The sequence below is a fragment of the Triturus cristatus genome, chromosome 3_1, assembly GCF_964204655.1.
Source record: "Triturus cristatus chromosome 3_1, aTriCri1.1, whole genome shotgun sequence".
NCBI classification, from domain to species: Eukaryota; Metazoa; Chordata; class Amphibia; order Caudata; family Salamandridae; genus Triturus; species Triturus cristatus.
The window spans coordinates 249,378,011-249,403,017 of record NC_140583.1 but is presented as its reverse complement, the minus strand read 5'-3'; the positions used below and the strand labels follow the sequence as shown (position 1 = coordinate 249,403,017).

The window sequence follows — 25,007 nt, the reverse complement described above, 5'->3', positions numbered from 1 at the left end:
GTTGGCATGCCCCTTCTCAAACAGGTACCCTATTCATCAACAATTCGAGACCAGTATTTTGGTTGCAAACTATTAATCAATTACCACCACGTTGGAGTGATAAATGATTCTCACAACATGCAACTGGGGAAGAGGTACACATTGGGTCCAACATATCGAACTTACCAGTACCAATTGGGCTTTTTTGCAAGTTTCAAATATGAAATCTTCAAAAAGGGGGGAGGAGTGGTATGGCCTGGTATGTGGTATATCTGCACACCAGAAGGCTACACGTGATGTGACATTAATCCTTAATCTAACCTCTCGAAGAATGTTGGTCATGAGTCTCAGTGTTCCACATCGGTGCTACAATTGACAAATGTTGGTCTTCAATCCTAGTGTCGCACACCGACTTGTGCTACAATTTAAGAATCGTATCTGAATGTGGCCCTTTCAGAAACTGGCGCTCTGAAGGCCAGAAATCAACCATTGTTGGTGACAAAGAGTTTGTCCAACAAACCATTGCAGGATAATTTCATTCTTGGCACCTCGTCAATGACACGGGGCAGAACCGAATATCAAGAAATGGATCTACAACCAATGAAAATCCACAAACAGAAATGAGGCAGATATTGAGGGGTCAGAAACAAGGTTACAAATGTGAATTGCCCAAATATTTAATGCCAACCATATGTGATCTGAAACAAAGACCGGTCATCGAAGTAGTTATTCTCACAAATGGCATGAATTCACCTACGCACAGTAAACATCCGCCGGCTGAATCTGCCTACTATGCCAAGGAGGCCCTGCACATTGCAGAGTCAGAGGCCCTCTTCTTCTAAAGCCCGAGGAACATTCTGATAACTAGAGAGCTGTACCAAGAACATGCACAGAAGTAAACATCACCACCACTGGGGGGAATAAGCACATGGTAGAGACCAGTTCTCCAATTTTCAAAAGACCAACAAAAAATAGCAAACAAATTCTTGCATCTCATTGGCAGCGTCCACTGAGATCATTCACCCAGTGTCCTAAACTAACCATCCCGGTCACAGAATGCGATCACTAACAGACCATCAAACATCAAGGCACTTAACTGTAGCTCGAGTCCCACCTCTGAGAGCACAACCAACCCGAGATACACGAGGATGATTCTGTATGAAACCAGGAAGGAACTAAAAGAAATGGCTCAGCCCCCATCCAACACCAAGCAGGTAAACCTCCGCCGAGGTCAACGAAAGCAAACCCTCACCAGCAGGAAGATGAAAGAATTATGGAATGATACATTCTGATGTAGCGCACTCTTACTCTAACAGGGTATCCACTTTTTTTAGCTTCATTCTGAAGTAAAGATGGTTATACGGGAGAAAAAAGATAATGGAAGAAAGTACCAATGTTTAGCAGAAAGAAATGTGAAGGAACGACTACGAACATGCAAGTAGGCATGTTTTCTTTTTTTTCTTTTCTTACAGAGGGTTTGCTGAGGCTGAGTGTAGGACTCTGGGTGGTAGGCGATGGAGCAGCCGCTCCTAAAGATAGACTGGCCTTTATGAAAAGTCATATGGTACACACAGGGGCTTATCAAACAACGCCAGCTAATGGGAATCAGTGAGGAGCTGAGAGATAAAAGGGGAGAGGGGAAGGAAGTAAGGGGTAGACAAGAAGGTGGAAGCGCATGCCAGCAAGCACAACATCAGGCTCAAGTTTGTATTCATTGCAGGCAATGGAGAAGCAAAGTCCTTGAACCTAACTACAACGAATTGCAATATTTTATACCAGACAAGATTAAAGGCTTGCACAGCTGGATGGGAGGAGAGGAAAACTCGGAGGAGAGGAAAACTTGGTGGAGAGGAAAACTCTTGAAATAGGGTTCTTAGATAAAAAGCAATACGAGGAAACAATCTTGATTTGATTAGAGAATGATCAAAAATGAAGCCCTGATTTTTAGCTGCTTTTACTGGGGTACAGGAGCCTATCCCAGTTGGCAGCCATGGAGTGGACCGATCCCGACGCGCACCTTTAAACATCAGGACATCAGTTGTGTGGCTGTTGGGCTCCGGTAAAAGACCGGTTTCAACCATAAAGTGGATATACAGACTGATAACTTCAGTGGCGCAATAGGCAGAACATTAGTAAAGGAAATGATAATGTGATAACGTGTCATCAATGTAGGTCATAAGAGAGAAGCCAAACCACCAAATCAAGGGAGTTAAAGAAAAAATAAAAAAATATTGAAAACCATGGGGGTGGGAGATGAGCTCTATTTGATTCTGCAGGGCAGAGACTTACAGCAGGAGCAAAAAGGAGGGAATTGAACCCAGAGATTTGTCAGTCCAGAAAGATGTGAGGCAGGGGCGAGCACTGCGGTACATGCCACTTTGTTGTAAGAAATGGATAGGCACAGCATGGGATACTGAGTCCAAAGCAGCACTGAGCGGTAAGAGGATCAAGGCAGCGCCTCTGTCTCAGTGCAGGATATTCTGAGCCTCATGCTACCGGGACTGCAATCGGTGCTGGTTCTCTATTCCATGTAGGAGCGAAAAGCAAAATTGAGTTGGATCATCGACATTATCATCCTTAGTCGCAGGTGAGGTTTATCCATTGACTTCTTTCTCAAGTCATTTGGAAGGAAAAGGAAGCAGCGACATAGGGTGGAAATGACTGAATATTTAGTGTCAATGGCATGAGCTATCCTGGCCGCTTTCCATTCTGAGGAGTCCTTGGCAGTGGAGGGAGGCGGATTTCAAAGTGAACTGATCGCAGTACCGATGCCGTCAAGCGCCTTGGTTAGTGCATGGCCAGGGCAGAGTCCAAAGGAGAGGCAGTGGCATCCATTACAAGAGGGCTGAGTGTGGTAGAAGCTGTGATGATGTTGTGACTTTTAGAGTAGGGCACAAGAGACAAAGAAGGATAATTCCCAACACTTTTGTCCTAAAAGAATTCCAAAAGTGTACAGCCGAGGTCGCTGGAAGCCTGAACGGAGGTTGAGTATTTTGGGGGCTCAGAGTTCTTTGACAATTTTGAAGAGGTCACCAACTTGCTGGCGGACTCGACCTTAAAAGCAAAGTAGGCTAACAGAGCAATAGTGATCAAGATTTTATAGGATTTAAAGGGTCCATCTGATGAAAGACCTCACATTATGTCCCAAGCAGATATCATGACACCAAGGAACATTCAGAAACGCATCTGAAAACATTAGAATGTGGAGAGCTCCATTCAAGAAAATGGAGTAGCTCTGGCCCATTAATGGCGAGTATAAGTCCAGAGCTCCAACATTTCAATGTTTGTCTTTCTGTTTGCCTCTTTTTAATTTAGAACCTTCTACCCTTAGAGTCTGGAATGTTCTAAGCCTTATAGCCCTTCTGCATCGGTCTATACCAGTTGTTAAAGACCCTCACCATGGTTACGGACCCGACTGCGGCTCAGGTCTATTCCTCGGATTCATGGCCTTTAACAACTGGTTTAGCCCTCGGCAGCAGGTTTTAAGGCTATATTGTTGCTGATTCTTAGAGATGCATGTGCTGGGCAGGAACAGAGACTGTTCTCCCTCGACACTGGATGACCCCTTTAATGCGCCTCACAATGGTTCACCGTGCGGCTGTCTCTTCTCAGTAGAACGTCTTGTACTGAGACAGAACAGCCAGAATTCAGGTGAGAGACAATATCCTACCAGGGGTGCCACAAACATCCTGAAGAGAGTTTCCAGCTCATCATTAAATAAAACGCAGCCACATAGAGTGAAAGAACAGAGAAAAAACTTTATTCTTTTAGTTCTACTTGACTTGAAAGCCATCCACACTAAAGAGTGAAACCAGGAAAAACCAGAGGGAACCGAGTGACTGGCGCTTAACAAAGAACCCTGAAACATTCAGCGCATTGATGGTTTAAGAAAACGAGTTTTAAATGCAGAAACACTTCTAGCTTGAACATTGAGCAAATTGTGAAGTAAATACAGGAATAAGGACATATACGTAGAGGGAGGGGGCTAGGCATCCCAAACCGGAGTATGCCAAAATGTATACACATTCAGGAAAAGGGAGTGAATGACATAAGATCAGAAACTTCATTCACAAAGCAAAAAGTGCAACTAAACACTTCAGAAATCCCACTACCCACCTCAGTGACAAGAAAGGTTGATAGGAGCAACTGAAAGACGAGAAACAAAAGGCAAAAACTCGACTCTTACTCCATCAGTCATAACACGGTGCAGTGCAGCAGCTCATCAGAGCTGCCTTCAGCATCAGAAAAACTATGAATCGTGGCAAGAAGCACTTAACTGCTCGTTATAAAAATGGGGACCACATGGCCCCGAATAATAACAGGAGTGTCTAGTGAGAAGCAGCCTGGAGACATTGTTCAACACCATCCTATGTGGGAGAATTGAGACATACATAATAGGCAAAATACATCCTGCATTGGAGCCAAAAAGGATTTCTCTCCAGCCAGAGGATAATCAGGCAAAAGTGCACCCGGCCAACGTTAACAAAAACATATTTCCGCAGAGAGCATGAAGAGGAAACATGCGCCCACTCTGTCAGCTCCCAGTGGCTGCTGACTCACTCTGGATCACAGACCTTTGCATCGAAAGTGGGGTGGAAGGAAAAAGTGTGATATAATCACATCAGTCGCAGGGGCAGCTCCACTGCTTGAGCGGAGGAGCTAACCAAAATGCCCCAAAATGCCCCAGAGATGAAAAATAAAATGGCAATAAATTGCCATTCTATTTTTTTACAACCTCCCTGTCCCAAATCGAGTGTCAGGTTGGGGCGGGCGGTGCTTACGGTGTGGTAGTAGCAGGGAGGAGGGTGGCCTGCCTGTATACTTTTTAAAGTGCGCATGTTCATTGGCCGGCCGTCTTGGGATGGCCAGCCAGACATGCGCACTTTGAAAGCTCTAACCCAGCTTTCTTAAGACAGCTGGGTGCGAGCAGGTGCAGGGGGTGTGTCCTCGGGAGCGGCAAGACAGGACCGCTCCCTCCAGTCCTGGTACTGCTCCCATGCAGCATGAAGGCTGTGCCAGGATTGGTTAGGGGAGTTGTTGAGGGTCCTGTGCTGGAGGAAAAGAAGAGAAGATGAAGACCGGACAGGAGCACAGAGGACGTTCGTGCAGGTATATGTTTTTGTCTTTATTTCTTTATTTTTAATTTTCTTAATTTACTATGTCCCTCACCCACCACCCATGTTCCCGTCCCACCACTCTCTAGTGGTGCCAGTCGCCACTGTCAGTTAGTGACCTAGGTAAGGCGTCATGGGTCATAGTGCAAGGAAGTAAGTAGGCAACACTGCCCGGTTCTTTAAGTGAAATACAGCAATAATCAGGGTTCAGTGGGCCCCTCATTTCTTTGAGCCCCGGTGCCACTGCATCTGCTGCACCAATGGAACCTCCAAATAAAGGTCCACTGCTACAACTCTGGCTGGCATGATGTGTCTTTATTAACTGCATTATTAAAGCAGTCCTCTGTCAGTAAAGTCTGGGGCCCCAGTAAACATCCAAGAGCAAATGCTGTGGGAATAATACAAAAGGGTCCCACTAACACCACCAATGACCTCATTCGAACACAACTAGGGGGCACCCTAACAGTACATGAATCTGGATAAATCTCAGTGATGCAGCAAGTTCAAAGCCCCTCACGCCCACCAAATTAGTCGACCAGTCCCCTTTCACCAGATGAAAGCCTCTGAATCATCTATTGAAAGAAAGTAACCAAAGATACACCTCCCATGGGGACAACTCACTATAGACAGATGTGGGTGCCGGTGAAGGCCATGCGTAGATGCCGGTGTGAGGTCAGATCCTTACCTTGGGCAGCCGGTACTTATCCCTGAAGTGCCCCCTTAGTGTGGCTCTCTCCGCTTTTCTCTGGGTGAACTGGGCGTCTCTCTCCATCCTGCGAAGAAAAGTAACATTTTACTTGGATCATGGGAGATTTGCTTTTTTCAGTGTCTTTCTTTCCAATCTTTAGCCAGATGGCTGTTCACATTAAACTATACAGTGTACCAAGTGCAATTGGAGTACATTTTGGACCTTCTACGTTTAGCAAAATGTCTAACTGTCCCTTTGATTTTAGTATTGTGTTGTGTGAAAGGAAGGGGGAGATAGTTAACTTTCCAGAAGGGTAGCTGTTTAGGACAGCAGTACTCTCTACAAGCCACTTTGTGGCACTCACATCACACTGGAAGGCAGGGATATCTTAAAGATATTGGGGGCCGCGGACCAAACATTATTTGGAACCCCCTGCTCGGTACAACTCTGAATTTACTATCCATTTGCAGCTCATTCACACCCTCAGCAACTATGGTCTGATCATTGACAACCCTCTTTGTTGACCTCAAACCTTGAAGGGGTCCCCAGTCATTCAGGGGACCCCATTTAGAGCAAAGCTGCTTAATATTTATGAGCTATTGGAGACCTGTGAGCTCCTCTTCATGTTGTCCAGGTGGCCCCATCATTTCTGCTTTATGTCACTGTTTTGGACTGTCTTGAAAGTTTAATGATAGGGCTCCTAGAAAGTGGGGGCATTGGGCCAGGGCCCACTTTACCCAAGCCTTAAAACGTTTCTGCTGGTATCCCCGACTTTAGGTAGAGCTGGCACTCATGGCTTGCCCATCAGGTTTAGATCTCCAGGGAGTGTCTTCTTTCTTAACCAATCAGGCAATTACACTTACTTTGTACCACTGAGATGTCCCAGCCTGATTGGTGTTGCCGCTGATGGACATTGTCTGGGCACACCAAGGAGAGGGAGATCGAAAGGAGCATCCAGAAATGACGGGAAGAGGAGTCAAATCAGGCAACAAACGTTCAGCTGTAACGGCATGTAGGGGGGATACGTAGCGGCATAAGAGGTGGGTCATAATTTGAGGTATATGCTTACAACTCATTTAGCTCAGGAACATTTTGGCGTTTCCTTCCATATTTTGGTGGAAATTAATTATGGCTAGGGGAAACCATCCACCAAAAATACTTCGCTTTATTAAGACAAACTCAGATCTAAAAAACTTGAATTGTTGTTTTTCACTGATCAGTCCAGTAGGAATTCCTGGTTTAGGGTAGTCAGGGATCGGTTGAGACAGACTGGTTCTGGCAATCTCTGGTCAACACCAACTGATGTTGCACAGGTCTCCAAACAGGCATTGAAAAGAGCCCATTGGCCATATGTGGGCCAACATACTGTAAGTAACTCTAGGGTGAGCTCCCTCGCTGATTCCTTCTTGGAGTTCAAAATTGACTACTGCTTTTAATCATTTTTGGATGAGATGGTACCCTGCCCCCCCATACCAGAACCCTGAACTAAAAGTTCCATTCAGGAATTCTCCCCATTCAAGCCTTTACCACTGCGAGGAGGTTTGGGAACTCCGAGTCTGGCAAAACATGCCCTTTCTGCCCTGGGGTGAACATGTCATTCTATTTTGTTAGTCCTATCATGGTCCGGGAAAAAGTGGGTTTTGCCACCCTGTCATAATTTGAGTACCAGGAATTACAGCATAGCCCTTAGAATACTCAAACGTAATTAAAGTCAGTCCATTGACTTTGCAGTCTCCCGGTATCTGATGTCTATGTGGAGGGTAAGACAGAAAAAGGTGTCCCGCTAATGCTGCTGCAATTAACGTTTTAACATATTTCATCCTGGTTTTACTGTAATATATTTAGTCAGATCTTCTTTCTCTCTTTTACTTGCTCTGCATTTTTAATTGTTTTCAGATATCTGCATTTATATATTTATTTTGGTCTTTTATGGCCTTTTAGGCTGTAATAAAGATATTGACTGACTGACTTTCAACTAAGATAGTGTTCATATACCAGCATTTACCAAGTGATAGGAAACATATTTGCGGATAAATATTTTCTGCTGAATTGTGAGTCCATTTCGGTTTTATTGCACTGGGAATAGCCATTGGTTTTGACCTGTGCTAGCTGTTTATGCCCCTGTCACTATTTTGTGCAGTTAGAATGAAGACCCACTGGGGACAAGCATTCAGTCACACAGGAATGCTGCCCATATCACGCGTACTTTGCATCATGGGCCTGTCACCTTTGTCTCCCACCTCTAAGACTCATCATGCTGGTGGGTCCCAGTTTCTCAAGCAGTGTCTGCTCTTTATGGGAGGGTCCTACTGCTGACAAGTGGGATGAGGTGGGGACCACAACTTAAGCAGCCCCACATGATATTGAGAATCCACTATTAGAGCAGTCCCGTACCCCAGGTTCAGAAGCTAGAATGGAATACTTCCACTGTTAAACAATCCTGGTAGACCCATGGTTGTGCCAGACACACAGCTGTCGCCTTCACTGCCCCCCTTCTTCTCACCCACCCTCGTAGCCACAGTTACACTGCTGTTAAGGGTTGGCTTTATAATTCTACTTGTGGCGTTCACATGCAAATACTTTCTCATTAGACACTCTGGGGTGTATTTACAAGGGCATGGCGCCACCAGAACATCACTTTTACTGACGTTCTGGTGGCACTATGCCCTTCTCCATATTTAGAAGCTGCACCAAGCCTCTTTGAGTGGCTTAATGCCGCTTTGTAAATATGACCCCATTATACGCATCACTTTATGGGAAAGGTAAATGCTGCGGGCGTTCCACCGCAACACCCATTACTTTTTGGCGCTGTCCCAGATTTCCAAGTATCTGTACGTCTGAGGCTGTGCCAAAAAAGCACCGCGATAGCAGGCGTTAGAATGGCGCAACAAGGAGAAATATTAATATTTCTCCTTGTTTTTGCTTTTTCTTTGCACACATACAAATAGCAAAACACCATTAATGATTGTTTATGTGCATGAAGGTGCCCCTTCCTGCACATAAACAATCATTAAATAATGGTGATTTGCTACTTCCATGTGTGCTGCAGAATGCAGCACACATAGAAGTAACAAATCGACATTACGACTGTTTATGTGCAGGACCGGACACCCCATAAACCGTCATTCCCTGCAACTCAGGCTCCCTTGCATTATGGCACAAGGGGGTCTGTGTTGGCACTAGGCAGCTATTTTTAGTGGCAGCACTAGAGAAAACACAGTGGTGCACCATACTGTTGTAAATCCAAAATGCATCCCTGCATTTTGGAAATGGCGGAGCGCAGCGCTGCAAAATTTGCCACATCTGTGTGCCGCCATTACCTTGTAAATATGCCCCTCCGTGTTTGTAATAAAATGTAAATGCAAGATATGAAAAGGATTAAAAGGGCCACAGTACGGAAAAATAAGTGAGTTTGTTGCTTGAGAGACGGTTTCTTTTGTTAAGAACAAAGCAAAGGACACTTCAATGCAGCTTGTGCTTCTTTGAGGTACTTCGCCCAGTGCTCCCCTGGGGTCCGTTCCTAGAGATTCTCTCGCGAGCATCTACTTGTAATTTCTAGCAGCACATCACCGTGCGCCCCATCATCCTGTGCTGCACTGACGCAATTCACCCTGTTTTTGAATCTGTGCATTAATGCCTGTATGTTGGTTGTTGCAAACATGCATGTCCATAGACGTGTTGCTCTATGTCTATTTTTTCTTGCTCTAAGTGTGGTCATATATTGTGCAGCTTTGGTGCAGACCCTACACAAAAGCCACAACTGTTGGCTTTATCAGCCCTGGTTTTCTTAAAATTAAGCCTATGTATGGCCTAACATGAGACTGGAATCCCTGCAGGTGCTTGTGGTCAGTGCGGGTGTGGCAGCGGGTCTGCCATAATTGACAGTAAACGGGCCCACTGGTAGGCTAGCATAATTGGGAGAAGGTGGTTTCCATAAGAGATTACCACTTAGAAGAGTGAGCTCTCGGCTAGAGAGGCTTACGGTGAATGACTCCGATATGGAAGCCATGGAAGAGTCCAAATTATGGGCATCATTACGATGCAGGTAAGACTCACCACTGCCAGGACATCGGTGGCGGTCCCACCAACAGACAGCCATTCGGGCTGACTGCCGCATTACGATGCAGGCAGTTGGACCCTTGGCTGACCGGGGAAGGACCGCCACCTCCCTCAGGATCTAATGATTCTGACGTGGTGGCAGTCGGAATTGTGATCTTGTATGGAGGCGGTGCCTGAGCAGGCACCGCCGTCAGGATTACGATGCCCATTTCAGACAGCCTTTTCATGGCGGTCCCACTGCAATATAAAGATTGTCGCAAAGGGACTTTGGAGGCCCCAAGCAGGGGCTCCGTCCCCCATGGGCCACTGCTAAGTGGCCTGGGGGGCATATTTAGTGCCTCCCTACACATCTATGCACCATGTGCCAGGCACCACATAGTGCCTGGCACATGGTGCATGGATGTGCACCAAGAGCTTTTTTCTACTACGGCTTGTGCTGCAGCACAAGACGCAGTAGAAAAAGGTGGTCTTATCTTAATATTCCAGGTGGGACTGCTAACTCCTTGTCAGGTGGTCTCATTCCAGCTGTGATGGCGGCCAGTCGCCCGACCGATTGGCATCGTCAATAGGCCTATGATAATAGACAAATACACGTTTCACCTAAAGAATCAACAAATTCTTTATCATCTTACATGTTCATGGGATGGTCTGTCCTTTTGCTTTTCTATTTATAAAATCTGTTTATTAAGTTTGCAGGCAAAAGCACACATTACATCATAATCAATCCGTGAGCATCGTAATATATAACTATGAGCTGAGTTTCTGTGCACAGCATATACATTCTAGCCACATGACATTATCAGGAAAGGGAGTGACAGAGACCTCCTGTACAACCAGCTAGTCTTTGAAGCCCGATATCACCACGCATGATGCCAGGGCCGCATGTCCTTTTGCTTTTCTAGGCTTATTTTTGTACCGCAGTCTTCTCTGATTTACTGAACTCACGTGCTAATAGGCCCGCAGGATCTTCTCACTGGTACCTGTCACTATTATAATATGAACATAAGTGCGGGGCGGCTGCTTCGCTAAGGTGGAGGAGCGTCGCCCCACTGCTTTTCAGCACAGCACTGTGCAGAGGCAGTTATGCAGGGTGGGGTTGGGCTGGGCCGATTAGGGAGGAGGAGTGGTGCCTGCACCTTAAGTGAGCATGACTGTTTGGCCGGCCGTCTTGGGCTGGCCAGTCATGTGCACTTGGCATGTTCTCCACCGGCGGCTGTATTGTACAGCCTGAGTGAAGAATATGCCCAGCCTCTCAGGCCCCGTCTGAGCACCGAACCACGGCGCTCTGACCAGTCACAGCGCTGCATTGCAGTGTTGTGATTGGCTTTGGGGAGTCTGGGCACTTCCAGCTTTCTTTTCACACAAGGGAGAGGACAGAGGAGAGGTGGTGGCCAGCCGGTAGATAAGAGATCTTTTCTTTTTTAAATATTTTTAATCCCCCTCCTTCCCGCCCCACTACTGATGCCAGGGAGCAGCTGCTGCTGCATCAGTGGGTTTTTGTATCGCTCATGTTTACCCAGAAGGGTATTGTGGCGCTCAGTAACGGATGGTCATTGTGTTCCAACTCAATGGTACTTATTTTATCGACCTCAGAAGAATGAAGTGCTGGGTGGACCCACTGGGAGTCCTGTAACCATAAGGCCACATGCATGTATATCTACACTCCTGCACTGGATGCATTACTTCACTGGACCACCAGGTCTGCCATACATGTAAACAAAACTGTATGTAATTTTCTTATTGCAGTCTAGTTGTTTTTCCAGAATTGACCTTGAAACCCAGCCTGGTAGGCTACTAGTGTGAGTACAATTACTGACAATGACAAAATGCATTACTGCAGTGGTAATTGTATTACTTTCAGCAATCCATTACAGAAAAAAACGGCTGCAAATAGGATCAGCTGAGGGCTATCCTTAAATAACCAGTTCACACAGGTTGAATGAAGCCTTCGTACTATGTGGCCCAGAACACTGAGCCAATAATGTTGGAGTACTTTGTTCTGCAGGGACCCTGAAATCGACATTTATTTTTGACTGCTGGTATTGTTTTTTGCCAGGTGGCAATTTGTATCCTCAGCAGTATTTGCTTCCCTATTAAGTGCAAGGAAGCATGCGCCAGCTGGCTGCATTATATGCCACTCTGTGGTAATTCAATCAATCAATCAATCAAGCGGCTTGTAAAGCACGACTACTCACCCGTAAGGTTCTCAAGGCGCTGGTACTGATTCCACAGATGCACTTGTGTTCCCTGTGATTACAACGGAGCTGTAGATTATGGGCAGCGATTACCTTCATGTAATGAGTGCCTATACTTGCTGCAGGGAAGCCGACAGTGTGACAAACAGCTGTCTGAGCTGAAGACCATCTGCCAAATTAAAAGATTTGGAGCAAAGACTTGACTATTCTCCCTTCTTTTGAACTTCCGGTTCTTGAAGCTTCAGTCATTCGCCGCTAGGGAGACCTTTAATGCAGGAGCTGCTGGTGCCAGGCCAGGGACACAGGGACGAACTGCGGGCGATGCCCCGGGGATTGCAACCAATGGAGCCTTGGAGGCAGAGCAGCTTTAAGGATTGGGCAAAGTCAGCAGCTGCCTAGGGCCCCCACCCTCCTGGGGACTCCCCGGTAAAGTGATAACCATGGGTATAAAAAACGGATTACCTTTTAATTTGGCAGCTGACCCTGGACTTCCTTCACTCTAGTGCTCTCAGAGAGTTGGGGATGATTACATTACAAATGATGTTTCTGTGTCTCGTTACTTCACCTCAGTTATTCTATCTCACCTCTCCCTTTAGTTCATTCTCTGCCTCTCTCTACCTCTCCATGTACCAGTGCTTGAGTTGTAAAAACAAATAAGTGCCAGGGCCCTCGTCAGGAGGCCCCTGCAGCTTGCACCATCCATTGCCCCTGCTAGTGCTGCGAATGACACAACTACTAATCATCACACTCCTACAAGGGTGACATTTCATACTATTCCAAGCCTCCAAAGGTATACGAATGGCGTGGGTGGCACGCATTAGTCATTGTTAATGTATATTTTATTAATAAACTGCTGTTGTTGTGCTCGAACCTAAATTAGGCAGACATCGCCACCATGTGGTAGACTATCATAAGCACTGGTGCTGACAAATAAGTGTCGGTGCTCAGCACCGGAAACCACCGGCTCAAATTAAGCACTGCCTTCAACCTCTCTAGCTCAAATTTCTCTCTCACCTCTTTCTACCCTATCTTTCTCTCACCACCTCACCTCTCTTTTTACCACCCTTGTTTCAAACTCTACAGCACTCACTCTCCCTCGACCTCACACCTATCCCTCTACCTCACTATTCTCTTTCAAGTCCACCTCTACGCATCCTCATCCAGCTAATTCACTTCGCCCTCAAACTCACCTCTCAACCTCACCGCTCACTACTTCATGTCTTTCACGTCACACCCCTCTCACTATCTCATCTCTCCCTACTCCTACCCATCTCTCTGTCACTAACTGACCTCTCAGTTCATATCTCCATTCATTCGCGACCTCACCTCTCTACCTATCTTGTCTCCCTTTCTAATTTTCTACCTCTGTTCCATCCTCCTCACCCATTGCATTACCTTACTCTTTTTTTACATTCGCTCTCTCGTTCTATCAGCTCTCTGCGCATCTACACTATTTCAAATCAGCCCTCTCCACGCGACCTCACCTCTCTACCTATCTTGTCTCCCTTTCTAATTTTCTACCTCTGTTCCATCCTCCTCACCCATTGCATTACCTTACTCTTTTTTTACATTCACTCTCTCGTTCTATCAGCTCTCTGTGCATCTACACTATTTCAAATCAGCCCCTCTCCACCGCAACTCTCTCCCTCAACTCTCTACCTCACCTCTGCCTCTCTATTTTACTTCATCTTTTTCAGCTCTCCTCTACCTTTCTATCTGTCTTCCTTTTACCTGACCTGTCTTTCAATACTTCCTCCCATTTTTCTCCTTTTTCTACCCCACTGTTCCTTTTACCTTGTATCTTTTTATATTATATGTATGAGATAATTCTACAGGGTGAGCCTAGCCAAGAGTCTGTGCACCTTTGTATAGGTCAAAGATAAACAAAGCCAACAAATGACAGGAGACGCTGCCAACTCTAGACAGCTGGACTTTCAGCTGCTTTGCCTGCCTGTTTCTGGACTAGCTGAAATTAGGTAATGCATTTCAAGTTGTTACAGACAGCAGGGCCCCAAAATATTTTTTTCCCGTTGCCCCAAAAAATCCTTAAAATGGCACCGCAATGGAGGCCAGTACCGAGGGGTCCACGTGACCCCTGCGACTCCCAGCCCCTCAAGGGTTGCAGCCTGAACAACGCGAAGATTCTGGGATTCAACCATGTAGAGAGCTGAACAATGCACACAGTTGACCAGATCTTCAACCTAGGTCTTACAAACATGATAGAAACCTGCAGCATGATGGCATTACCTCAAATATTGTTGGAAAACTCTCTGATCCACAATCATCTCTCGTATTAGCAAAACAGAAGTACCTCTCAAAGAAGCAGAGAGTTTCCTAGTATGCCTGTCAGTTACTGGAGATCAATTAGCAAAGTAAAATTTGGGGTAGACTTCACAGCTGTGAAAATAGACTTACTAAATGCCACTGCCTCTGAAGCCTCGCTTGATAACCTTTACAGCAATGTGTCCACCACGCTTGACATTTTGGCTCCATCCATTTAAAAAAAAACAAAAACCTTTAAACCCCTGCTTGAAGGTTACAGTTTTGTACATCCGGACCTAGTGTAGATATTGTGGCGCAAGCCAATGACTAAGGGCTATATGATTCTCAATAAGACTACGGAGAGGCTACCATACAACGGGGGCAGAGCCCAAAGGCCTACTTCACCCAAAAAAATCAGAAATGAGATCTTTGATATTTATCAGACATTTGCTGATTGATGTACATTAGAAATAAACCCTGTGAATTCCAAAGACATTTTTAAAATCTGAAGTTCAAAGTTACCAAAATCCATGGCTCCATCATCAAGAACCCAGACTCTGTTCTCTGCTCTCCCTATAACCACCCAACCCCTTCGCTACAATCTACTTTTACCCATTTCTAAATCATAGAGGAGGATGTGCAAACACTGACTTCCAAAACCAAATCTTCAACTTGCATCTTGAGCCATGCCTAGCATCATAATGAAACATTTCCTTTTTGCACTTGTAACAAACATCACATGCTTGACCAACACATCCCTTCTAAGTGGAGTTAATCTCAAACCCCTGCATATCCAACCATCATTCTACCCTTGAAAAAACCATCAAGAGACCGAAAATCCTGGTTTACGACCGGCTAATCTCCAACCCAGCCTCTCATAGCAACATAATCATGGACACGGTGGTTACAAGAACAGGCATCAATTAGAGTCGCCTTGTGGTGACCCTGGCACTGGCCTACCACTTCTAGTCTCAGTGTTTTTGAAAGTAGTGTCAGTTATGGAAATGCCTATTCCTTGCTTTTCCCTACGCCCCTAAGCAGCCAATAGGAGGCTGCTAAGGTGCTACTGATGGTGCAGTGGGTCAGCCCTGTGAATGCGATCAGGATTTGGAGGTTGCATGAAGGTACTTGCAAGCCCAATGTCATTTTAGTAAATTAATATCCATTGCTATAAGACAATCTCTGTAGATGTAAAACTGATGCATCTTTTTGATAATATGAGGTCCTAGACCCACAAGGGACACTGAAACATTGAAATTGCTCTGGCCAGCTTCAGAAAAGACATCCTGAGTGACTTGAAGGCAGACACTAGCCTTGCATCTGATCATATTTCTGAGAATGTTCTGAAAATGATGAGTTTGTCAAGTTCTGCCCTAGAGCATATCCAATCTTTCCTTACTAAGAAACCTGTTCATCATCTATGTGTGCCCGTCAGTGAAGCTCCTGAAAATGTATCAAGTAGACTTCTAAATGCAGTGCGATGACCCCCAATTCAACTTCCAGTTGGAAAATTGATACGGTATCACAGACACTCATTGGCAGGCTGCATACAAAGGTGGTCAGCTGTAATGTCCCTCAATCTCCAAAAGCGTGGCTACATAAAACCCAACTCATGGTATTGTTGCACAGATTTTGCTAGTAACGCAAAACTGTGTGTTATGACGACAGGACTTTAGAATGTAGGGACTGAGTCTCTCTATAGCATCAGTACTTGCTGGCCTAATCCTGGCTAGCTCACAGTGCCTCACCTGAACTCCTAACGTTCCCAGAGTAACACGTGATTTTGGCAACCTCGAACATGACCCTCTAGTTCCTAAGGGCACTGTGGAAACAGATCCTCTCCTTTCGTTACTCACTTACTCCCTTTTGCATGCCCGTAATAAACATAAGAAAGACATGCAGAAAGTTTACAATACATTTATTGAAACTATCGTAGTCTATTATGAAGCAAATGTGCTTCAATCATTAGGCAGATGCAAACAAATGTATTAGCAGTACTGACTGTAGAGTGCAAACATCCCAACCATGGCAAATTATATATCTGTGTAGGTCTACCCTTACTGTGTGAGCACAGGATATATTTGCGATCTCTGGGGTTGGGCTATGACCCCATACCTGGTGTATGTAGTTAGGTGGTCTGCATTATGAGTGCAAACTTAGTTTACGCAGGGCTATATGTCAGGCACTGCTGTCGTTCCAGAATGGTCCTCTCTGCCGGAATTCTCCTCCCTGCCTCCATGGGGACGGAACACCGTTTATATGATAAAAGGATTGTGCTGGAGGTACAGCTGTGCGACTATGTTATGTCTAAATGTTAGGAGCTGTTGCTGAACGAACAAAGAAAACAGTACACTATGTTGTTATGTATTCCAAGCAACCTTATGGAAAATGTGTAGTCACAGTCCCTTTATAACAAACATTTACAGCATATTCTCAAAATAATGTCGCAAAAACAAATATGTTATATGTGCCTATGCAGAGCGAGCAGCGGAAGCCTAAAACGCCTAAAACCGAAAACTAAAGGAGGACCAAAGTGGGCCCAAAAGGGAAATCACTACAGTATCCTGGTGAATGAAACGAAAGAGTGTAGTCATTTCTGCCGGAAAAAAGCCTACTTCGGCAAAGTCTCAGGATACCTAGAAAAAGTGCCATTTCACCAGGGTGGACCTAGGATCTTGCAATTAACAACTGCACATGTCATCAACTAATGATTCAACAGGCATCTGAAACATGGATGTAGGTCCTGGGAGTGCAACACCTATGGTTGTGGAACACACTGATCTCTGTATTACAGTAACAGTTCAACCATGAAACACCAGGAAACAAAAACTATGTACATTTGTCTTCAATTGGTCTCCAAGTAGAGCAGGAGTCACAACTGAAAGATGTTAGTCCCAGATCTCTTCCCATACCTGCAAGACTCTAACCTCTTCATCCCTGTCTTCATACAGGCTTAATGCCTAAAGCCAAAAGCTCTGGCGATCAAAACTGACCAAAAAAATGACAGAATGTATACCTGATGTTATGTTAAATTCTTGAACTTGTGTTTTCCACTTAGAATGACCTTTGGCTCTTCTCAACCCTCACAGGTAAAGTGATACAATGACCAAAGCTTGCAGAAAGCTGAACAAGAGCTGGCAGGTGACCAAGGCAGCAGACACGGGCTCGGTGACCCCAGCCCGAGTCACGGAAGCCAATACAGCGTACTCGGAAGTATTAGCAGACCTACGAAGATACAACTTCAAGCTGTATGCACTCAGGAAGCATAGGGAGGGAGACAGATCAGTGGCACTTCTCGCCTGGCTTGCCTGCCAGAACCAGGACACACGACCAATTACTAAAATCGTGGACCCTGCTGGCAGGGTTGCCACTTCCCAGGAAGATATCCTATGGATCTTCCAGGACCACTACACAACAATATACAAGAACCCTGAACAGGGCTGTCAGACACAGGTCGACCACTTCCAAGCAACCCTCGACATACCCCAAATTCCGAGTGAGGACAGGGCTCTCCTCGAGGCAGTGATCACACCCACGGATGTAAAGCAAGCAATTCAGGCCCTAGCCCGGAACAAAGCCCCTGGGCAAGACGGCCTACTTCTAGAATACTATAGCACCTTCACCATATTGTTTGAGCCAAAATTGGCAGACATGTACGAGGCAGCGCTAGAGGAGGGGGAACTACCTGGCTCATTGCGGGAATCTCTCATGGTCTCGAACCTGAAGCCTGAGTGAGACGCACACAGCTGAACTCATATAAGCCTATAACGTTACTGTCTGCTGATTGCAAGATTCTAGGCAAGATTCTGGCGGACCGATAAGGTCCAATGCTCCTGCCGTTAATACACTCTGACCAGAACGGGTTTGTGCCGGGTAGGAATACATCCCAAAACATCCGTAGGCTCTTTCATGTCCAGGATTGGGCTCTGGGCCGCTACCCCAGGGCAGCTTGCCTGATCCTGGACTTGGAAAAGGCATTTGACACCTTAACCTGGCCATACCTCTTCGAGACACTGAAACTGATGGGACTGGAACCCACCTTCAGAGGACAAGTGAAACTGTTATACACAAATCTCACGTCCAGGGTACGACTGGGTAAATACATCTCACCGCCCCTCCAGATAGAGAGAGGCACCAGGCAGGAGTGTCCCCTCTACCCCCTGTTGTTCACCATGACAATGGGGCCTCTCATGATACGGTTGCGCCGGGAGGAAGAAGCTTGGGGCATCCCAAAAGCAAGTACTACGCACATTGTGTCCCTGTACGGGATATCCCAGTGGATCTCTGTCCCATATGGAACACACTTTCGGACTTTGCAGCTGCAGCAGGGCTAGAGGTCAACTGGGCAAAATCCACTATATACCCCCTGCACCCAGACCTTGCCCCGCGAGAGATAAGAGTCGGAGATTCGAGTATTGCCTGGAATAACTGCGACCCACGATACCTTAGCATTCAGTTTTATCACTGTCCCACGTACTTATTCAAGGGTAATTATCGTAGAGCCGTAGCGGGAGCCAAGGCCCAAGTAAACTTTTGGAAGGCTCTGCCCCTAATAGGCAGGATAGCCTTAGAGAAGATGATCTTAGTGCCGCAATTCCTCTATGACTTTGCCAATACCCCTGTCATCCCCCTCGCTCTTTCTTTCACGAACTGGATACCTTATTGAACTCCCTCCTATGGGGAAACGGGTGTCAGAGAGTAGCCCTTTCAAAGCTACAACTTCTGACAGAACAAGGAGGACTGGGGGTGCCATCCTTTGAAGCCCGATGGACAGCGGGGCTACATCTGGGGGAGACTGCCTCGGAGATGGGATCCATGACGGCCCAGGCTATTTGCCACCTGCTCCTCCCCGGCACACGTCCTGAGTCGACATATCCTATACAGGTGACGGTAGAACATATATGCATGTTACGCATTCACCGCATATCTCGAGGGACCCTCCATGTTCACGGAGGGTCAACTGCTCCAGTTCCACCAGTTCTCTGGGGAAACTGGTCTCCCACCACGGCAGTTCCTGCTCCATAGAGAAATGATCCTTAGTTGCCGCTGCCTTTGTGACCTCTCAGAGTGGGAACCCGCAACACACCCGGTACTTTGCGCAATACTCCATATGGGCATGGGTTTATAAAGCAATCCAGGATCTCACTGCCACTACACTTACCCCGCTGTGACAGAAGTGGGAGGAGGAGATAGGGCGCCTACTACATGATAAGGAATGGGAACAAGCCTTAGAATACCCAGAGAAAGTGTCCCACAACGCTCGGTTTAAAAACATGCAGTTCTCCATGCTGCAGACACTGGATTCCACTGCCCAAGAAGTCAAACCCTGGATGCAACATTTAAACACATGCTTTGGCTATGCCCCACGATACTGTCCTATTGGAGTACAATACAAGAGACACTACGGGAATTAACAGGGCTCACTGACATTCACACCTGGGAGGACAGCAGAATCGGGATATTCCGCAGACGAAAGACCCGTAAAGTTCAGACGCACTTTGCCTCTCTAGCCCCTCTACTAGCGAAGATAGGGATCACAATGTACTGGAGAACCCCAGAAGGACCCCCACTGGCAGCCTGGACAGGGGCAGTTAGTAAATGGGGATCAGCAGAGAAGGACGCAATCAGGCGGGAGAAGGTACAAGGTGTGCTTTAGAAACATATTTCCACGGAGAGGGCTACACTACTGTACCAATTCCGCCACCACGCAGTAAGTTCCCAGCAAAGGCCAACACAGACAACTACAACTGAAGCGCCAAGCCAAGATACACAAGCCCAGTCCACCCCAAATACCGGTAACACCAGTTACCTCCGGACATCACGATAGTCCATGACCTGGCAGTACCCCCAGGAAAAAAAGAGACCCACACACAACGCCTGCACTTGTCTGAGACACACTTTGGGAAAGCCCCACTCCCCACCCCCTCCAAAATATACGCAGCAACATAATCCATCCACCTCTCGGCGCCCTCGGATGAAGAGGTTCCAACTGGCCTTGCCCCACTCACCCTAGGTTCTCACCCCCTGTTGGTTGTCCATACCGGTAGTTTCAGGGACTGGATACCGTCCAAGTTATATAGCTCCTATTATAACTATTTTAAGACACACCACGACACTGCACGGCCATAGCAGGGGGACCAATGGCCAATCCCGCTACTCACGTATAATGCCACACCCTTGGTTGACCGGTAGACATGTAATATGCAATTATGATAATCGTGCCAATTGCTATAACTACAGCTATGTAAACTGTCGTGAACAATTCAATAAAAATTGTTTTTAAAAAAAAAGTCAAATGATGCAATGAACAAATGAGTGTCCAAACCCTCTAGTTTCAGGTGCTCAGTTCAACCACTGTTTTTTTCACCTACCTGTGCTGGGACTTCGCTCTTCTGAGGCTCAGAACGCCTTAGTGCAGCGAGTGATTATCTCACGGTGGCCCATAGTAGTGAATAGATCTGTCTAGGGCTATCTGCGGCCACAGTACCTAGACCCCATCTTGGTACCTCTGGAGCTGATTGGCCGCCTCCCATTTTCAAGACCCTGCGAATCTTTGGCACGGTGATGGTACTTGAACTTTTGTACCATGCCGACGTGTTCCAGTTAGACAGAGGTGCTGCTATAGACCCTCTCCAACTGGTCTGTTCTGGGACCATATTATACAGACTGCTCTGGGGCTCAACAGATGTGTGTACCTGTTGTTGCAATCACTTTGGCCGCACAGCCCTTTGCGGCACCCTCTGAATTATGGATTTTCTAAGCGCTAAATGTGTGTCAGTGCTATCACAAGGGAATCCTTTGCCCTTGTGTCCATGCCATACTACTGCATAGACTTTATTAGGGCAACCCAGCAACCCAAAGATGCTGCGGCAATCACATTATAGCTAGCGCAGATTGCTTTCCGGAGAGTTTACTTTAAATGCAATAAATATTACACATTTCATTCTTATTACATGATTAATTAAAGCCTAGATAACAAGCATGAACATATTTTATTCACAAACACCCACACATATACACACTAAGAAGCCAACACAGACACTTCATTATAGACACAGAGACAAGGATGCTGTCAGGGGATAAACAGGTCAGAGAGCATCTCTTGTGATGCACCTCTATTCACTGACTGCCCCCCCCCCCACCCCCTCGCTAGGGGAGATCCCTTTCCCCCTTTAAATGTGAAACTGGGTCTTCACCTGTAGCCTAAAGCAGGCTGGCTGGCTCGCTTTCCCCTATTGCGCTGTTCACAGTGCAGGTGAGTGTTCACTCCAGCACTGTGAACAGTGCATTGACTGTGATAGGGGGCTCTATCCCAGTATGTGCCTGGTGCAGCCATTTACGTGTGTGTCATAGCGCAGAGTGGGACAATGCACCATCCTTATATTATGACCGCTGGCGTTATACAGCTCATGAGCTTCCACGGTGTCCAATATGCTTGCCAGAGAAATGCTTGGGTGCAGCAGTGTATTGTGGGTATCAGCATGTGTAGATGTCACTTTACTCAGCCTCCCTTAAGGGCCAGCTCTATATACATTAGTATCAATAACAATGCCCACTGAAAAATGGACTCGTGAGTGACCCAGTGAAGGCCTGCGCCACTACAGAGGCCAGCCTTGGCCACTCTCTGTCCTACCTCTTCGCCAGAGTTGTGCCCTGTAATAAGCCCACAGCTCATGATGCCAATAAACCATCCTTAGGTCTGATGCCAATAGTCCATCCAAAAGGTATGTCGTTCTATAAACCTCACATATTTACATCAAAGTGCCATCCTGACCTGCAGATAAGCTTTCCTGACATCTCTTTCCTATACTTCGCACACGGGCAGACCAAGGTTCCTTGGCCCTGATGGGCAGTGTACTCTGCTACGACACTGTACTATACATGGCTCTGGCAGAGCACCTTAAATCCAGACCTACAACTCTGCCATGCCATTTCTTGGTTAACTTAAACATATTTATCAGGTCTAATCAATATTTGAAATGTGCAATTTGTCCCTCTTTTTTCTTGTTAGGTCTCGCCTGATCCAGCGCATGCACTGGTCTGGCGAGACTGTTTGTGAGTGCTCAAAAAATGCTACCATGGCCAGCCTAGAGCTACAGTGCATGTGCGCGGGCGCGCGCTTAGGAGCAGAGGCTGGCAAACCTCGTCATGCTCATTAAGCGCCCGCGATCACTTTCACTTTCGCCCGCGATCACTTTCACGGCGCCCCTTTGGTGTTCTCGTTTAAAGAACATCAAACATCAAAGAACATGCTGTTGTGTTAATGCTTTGCTGCACCCGTTTGACTTACAATGTGCTTTCTCTTTCCACAAACTCGATGTTTGTGTTCCTTTATTTTGAGATGCTTTTAGTATTACTGTTTTGTGACTTAAAGAACTTTAAAGAAATGTTACTGTGAAACTGGACAACGTTCACAGTGTTTATTTCTGATCGCAGCGGCTGCTTCATGTCCGTTGCACCACTCAGGGAGTCCTTTCGTTGGCACTTTCATGAGGACATGATGAGGAAGCTGGAAACTTTTGGCACATTCTCTTTAAAAGCACAGCATGTTGGCGACTGCTTAATAGATTAGACCTATGTAGCGCTTTAGATCTCAAAGCGCTATGGTGGGTGCAGAAGTTACAACACATGAAATATGGGGTGCAACTCACAAGAAGGGGGAGGTTTGAGTGCACATTGGCTGCAATCAAACTCTTAAGATGATGGGCTGTGTGTATCCATTATCAGCACTCACGCTAAGTGATCTTGTTTGTTTTGTTGTTGTGTTAATGCTTTGCAGCGCCCGGTTGACTTACAACGTGCCTTCTCTTTCCACAAAGTCGATGTTTGTGTTCCTTTATTTTGAGATACTTTTAGTATTACTGTCACACACACAACCACACACACAACCACAACCACACACACAACCTTAAAACACATGCACAACCACACAACCACACACAACCACACATACAACCACACACACACACACAACCACACAACCACACACAACCACAACCACACACACAACCACACACACAACCACACGCACAACCACACCCACAACCACACCCAACCACTCAACCACACCCAACCACACAACCACACACACAACCACACACAACCACACACAATCACACACAACCACACACACAACCACACACACAACCACACACACAACCACACACACACAACCACACACAAACAACCACACACACAACCGCACACACAACCACACACACATACAAAACCACACCCAACCGCACACACACAACCACACACACAACCACACACACACACAACCACAACCACACACACACAACCACACACACAACCACACACACACAGCCACACACACACAACCACACACACACACAACCACACACAACCACACACACACAACACCACACACACAACCACACACACACAATCACACATACGCAACCACAACCACACACACAACCACACACACAACCACACACACAACCACACACACAACCACACATACAACCACACACACAACCACACACACAACCACAACCATACACACAACCACACACACAACCACACATACAACCATAAACACACAACCACACACACACACACACAACCACCACACACACACACACCACCACACACACACACAACCACACACACACAACCACATGAATACACAACCACACACACAACCACACTCAACCACACACATAAACACACCCAACCACACATCCACACACACCCACCCACAACCACACCTGCACCCACACACAACCACAACCACACACACACAACCACACACACAACCACAAGCACACACATAAGCACACAGAACCACAACCATACACACAACCACACACACAACCACACACAACCGCACACACACAACCACACACAACCACACACACTACACACACAACCACACACAACCACAACCATACACACAACCACACACACAACCACACATACAACCATAAACACACAACCACCACACACACACACCACCACACACACACACAACCACACACACACACAACCACATGCACACACAACCACATGCACACACAAGCACACACACAACCACAACCACACTCAACCACACACATAACCACACCTAACCACACATCCACAACCACACCCGCACCCACACACACACATACACACACACAACCACAAGCACACACATAAGCACACACACAACCACACACACATAAGCACACACACAACCACACACCCACACACAAACACAACCACACACAACCACAACCATACACACAACCACACACACACACAACCGCACACACACAACCGCACACACACAACCACACACACACAACCACACACACAACCACACACACTACACACACAACCACACACAACCATACACACAACCACACCCAACCACACATCCACACACACACCCACAACCGCACCCGCACCCGCACCCACACCCACAACCACACCCACACCCACACACACAACCACACACACAACCACACACACACAACCACACACACCCACACCAAGCATTGGCATAGCCAATAGGTCTCGCCTTTGGGACCTTATATGTGTTTAGCCACGCAACAGTTGATGTGGTTGCACCAAGGATATTGTTCTGCATAACTAAATACTTAGAAGGTCCCAAAAGCGAGACCTATAGGCTATGCCAATGCTTGTATTAGCTCTAGGGATAGCTCTTCCCCCTTGTTTGAAGTGTTAGCTCTGCCTCCAGTG

At 46.5% G+C, this 25,007-nt stretch overlaps 1 protein-coding gene across 1 annotated transcript in view; it reads right to left on the bottom strand.

Moving 5' to 3' along the window:
* The window catches only part of CPLX3 (complexin 3), a 144,629-nt gene that overhangs the window by 3,852 nt on the left and 115,770 nt on the right, over positions 1 to 25,007 (bottom strand). Inside the window, exon 2 of the mRNA XM_085643803.1 lies at positions 5,779 to 5,866. Coding sequence (XP_085499929.1) covers positions 5,779 to 5,866 — 88 coding nt within the window. The remainder of the gene's footprint in view (positions 1 to 5,778; positions 5,867 to 25,007) is intronic.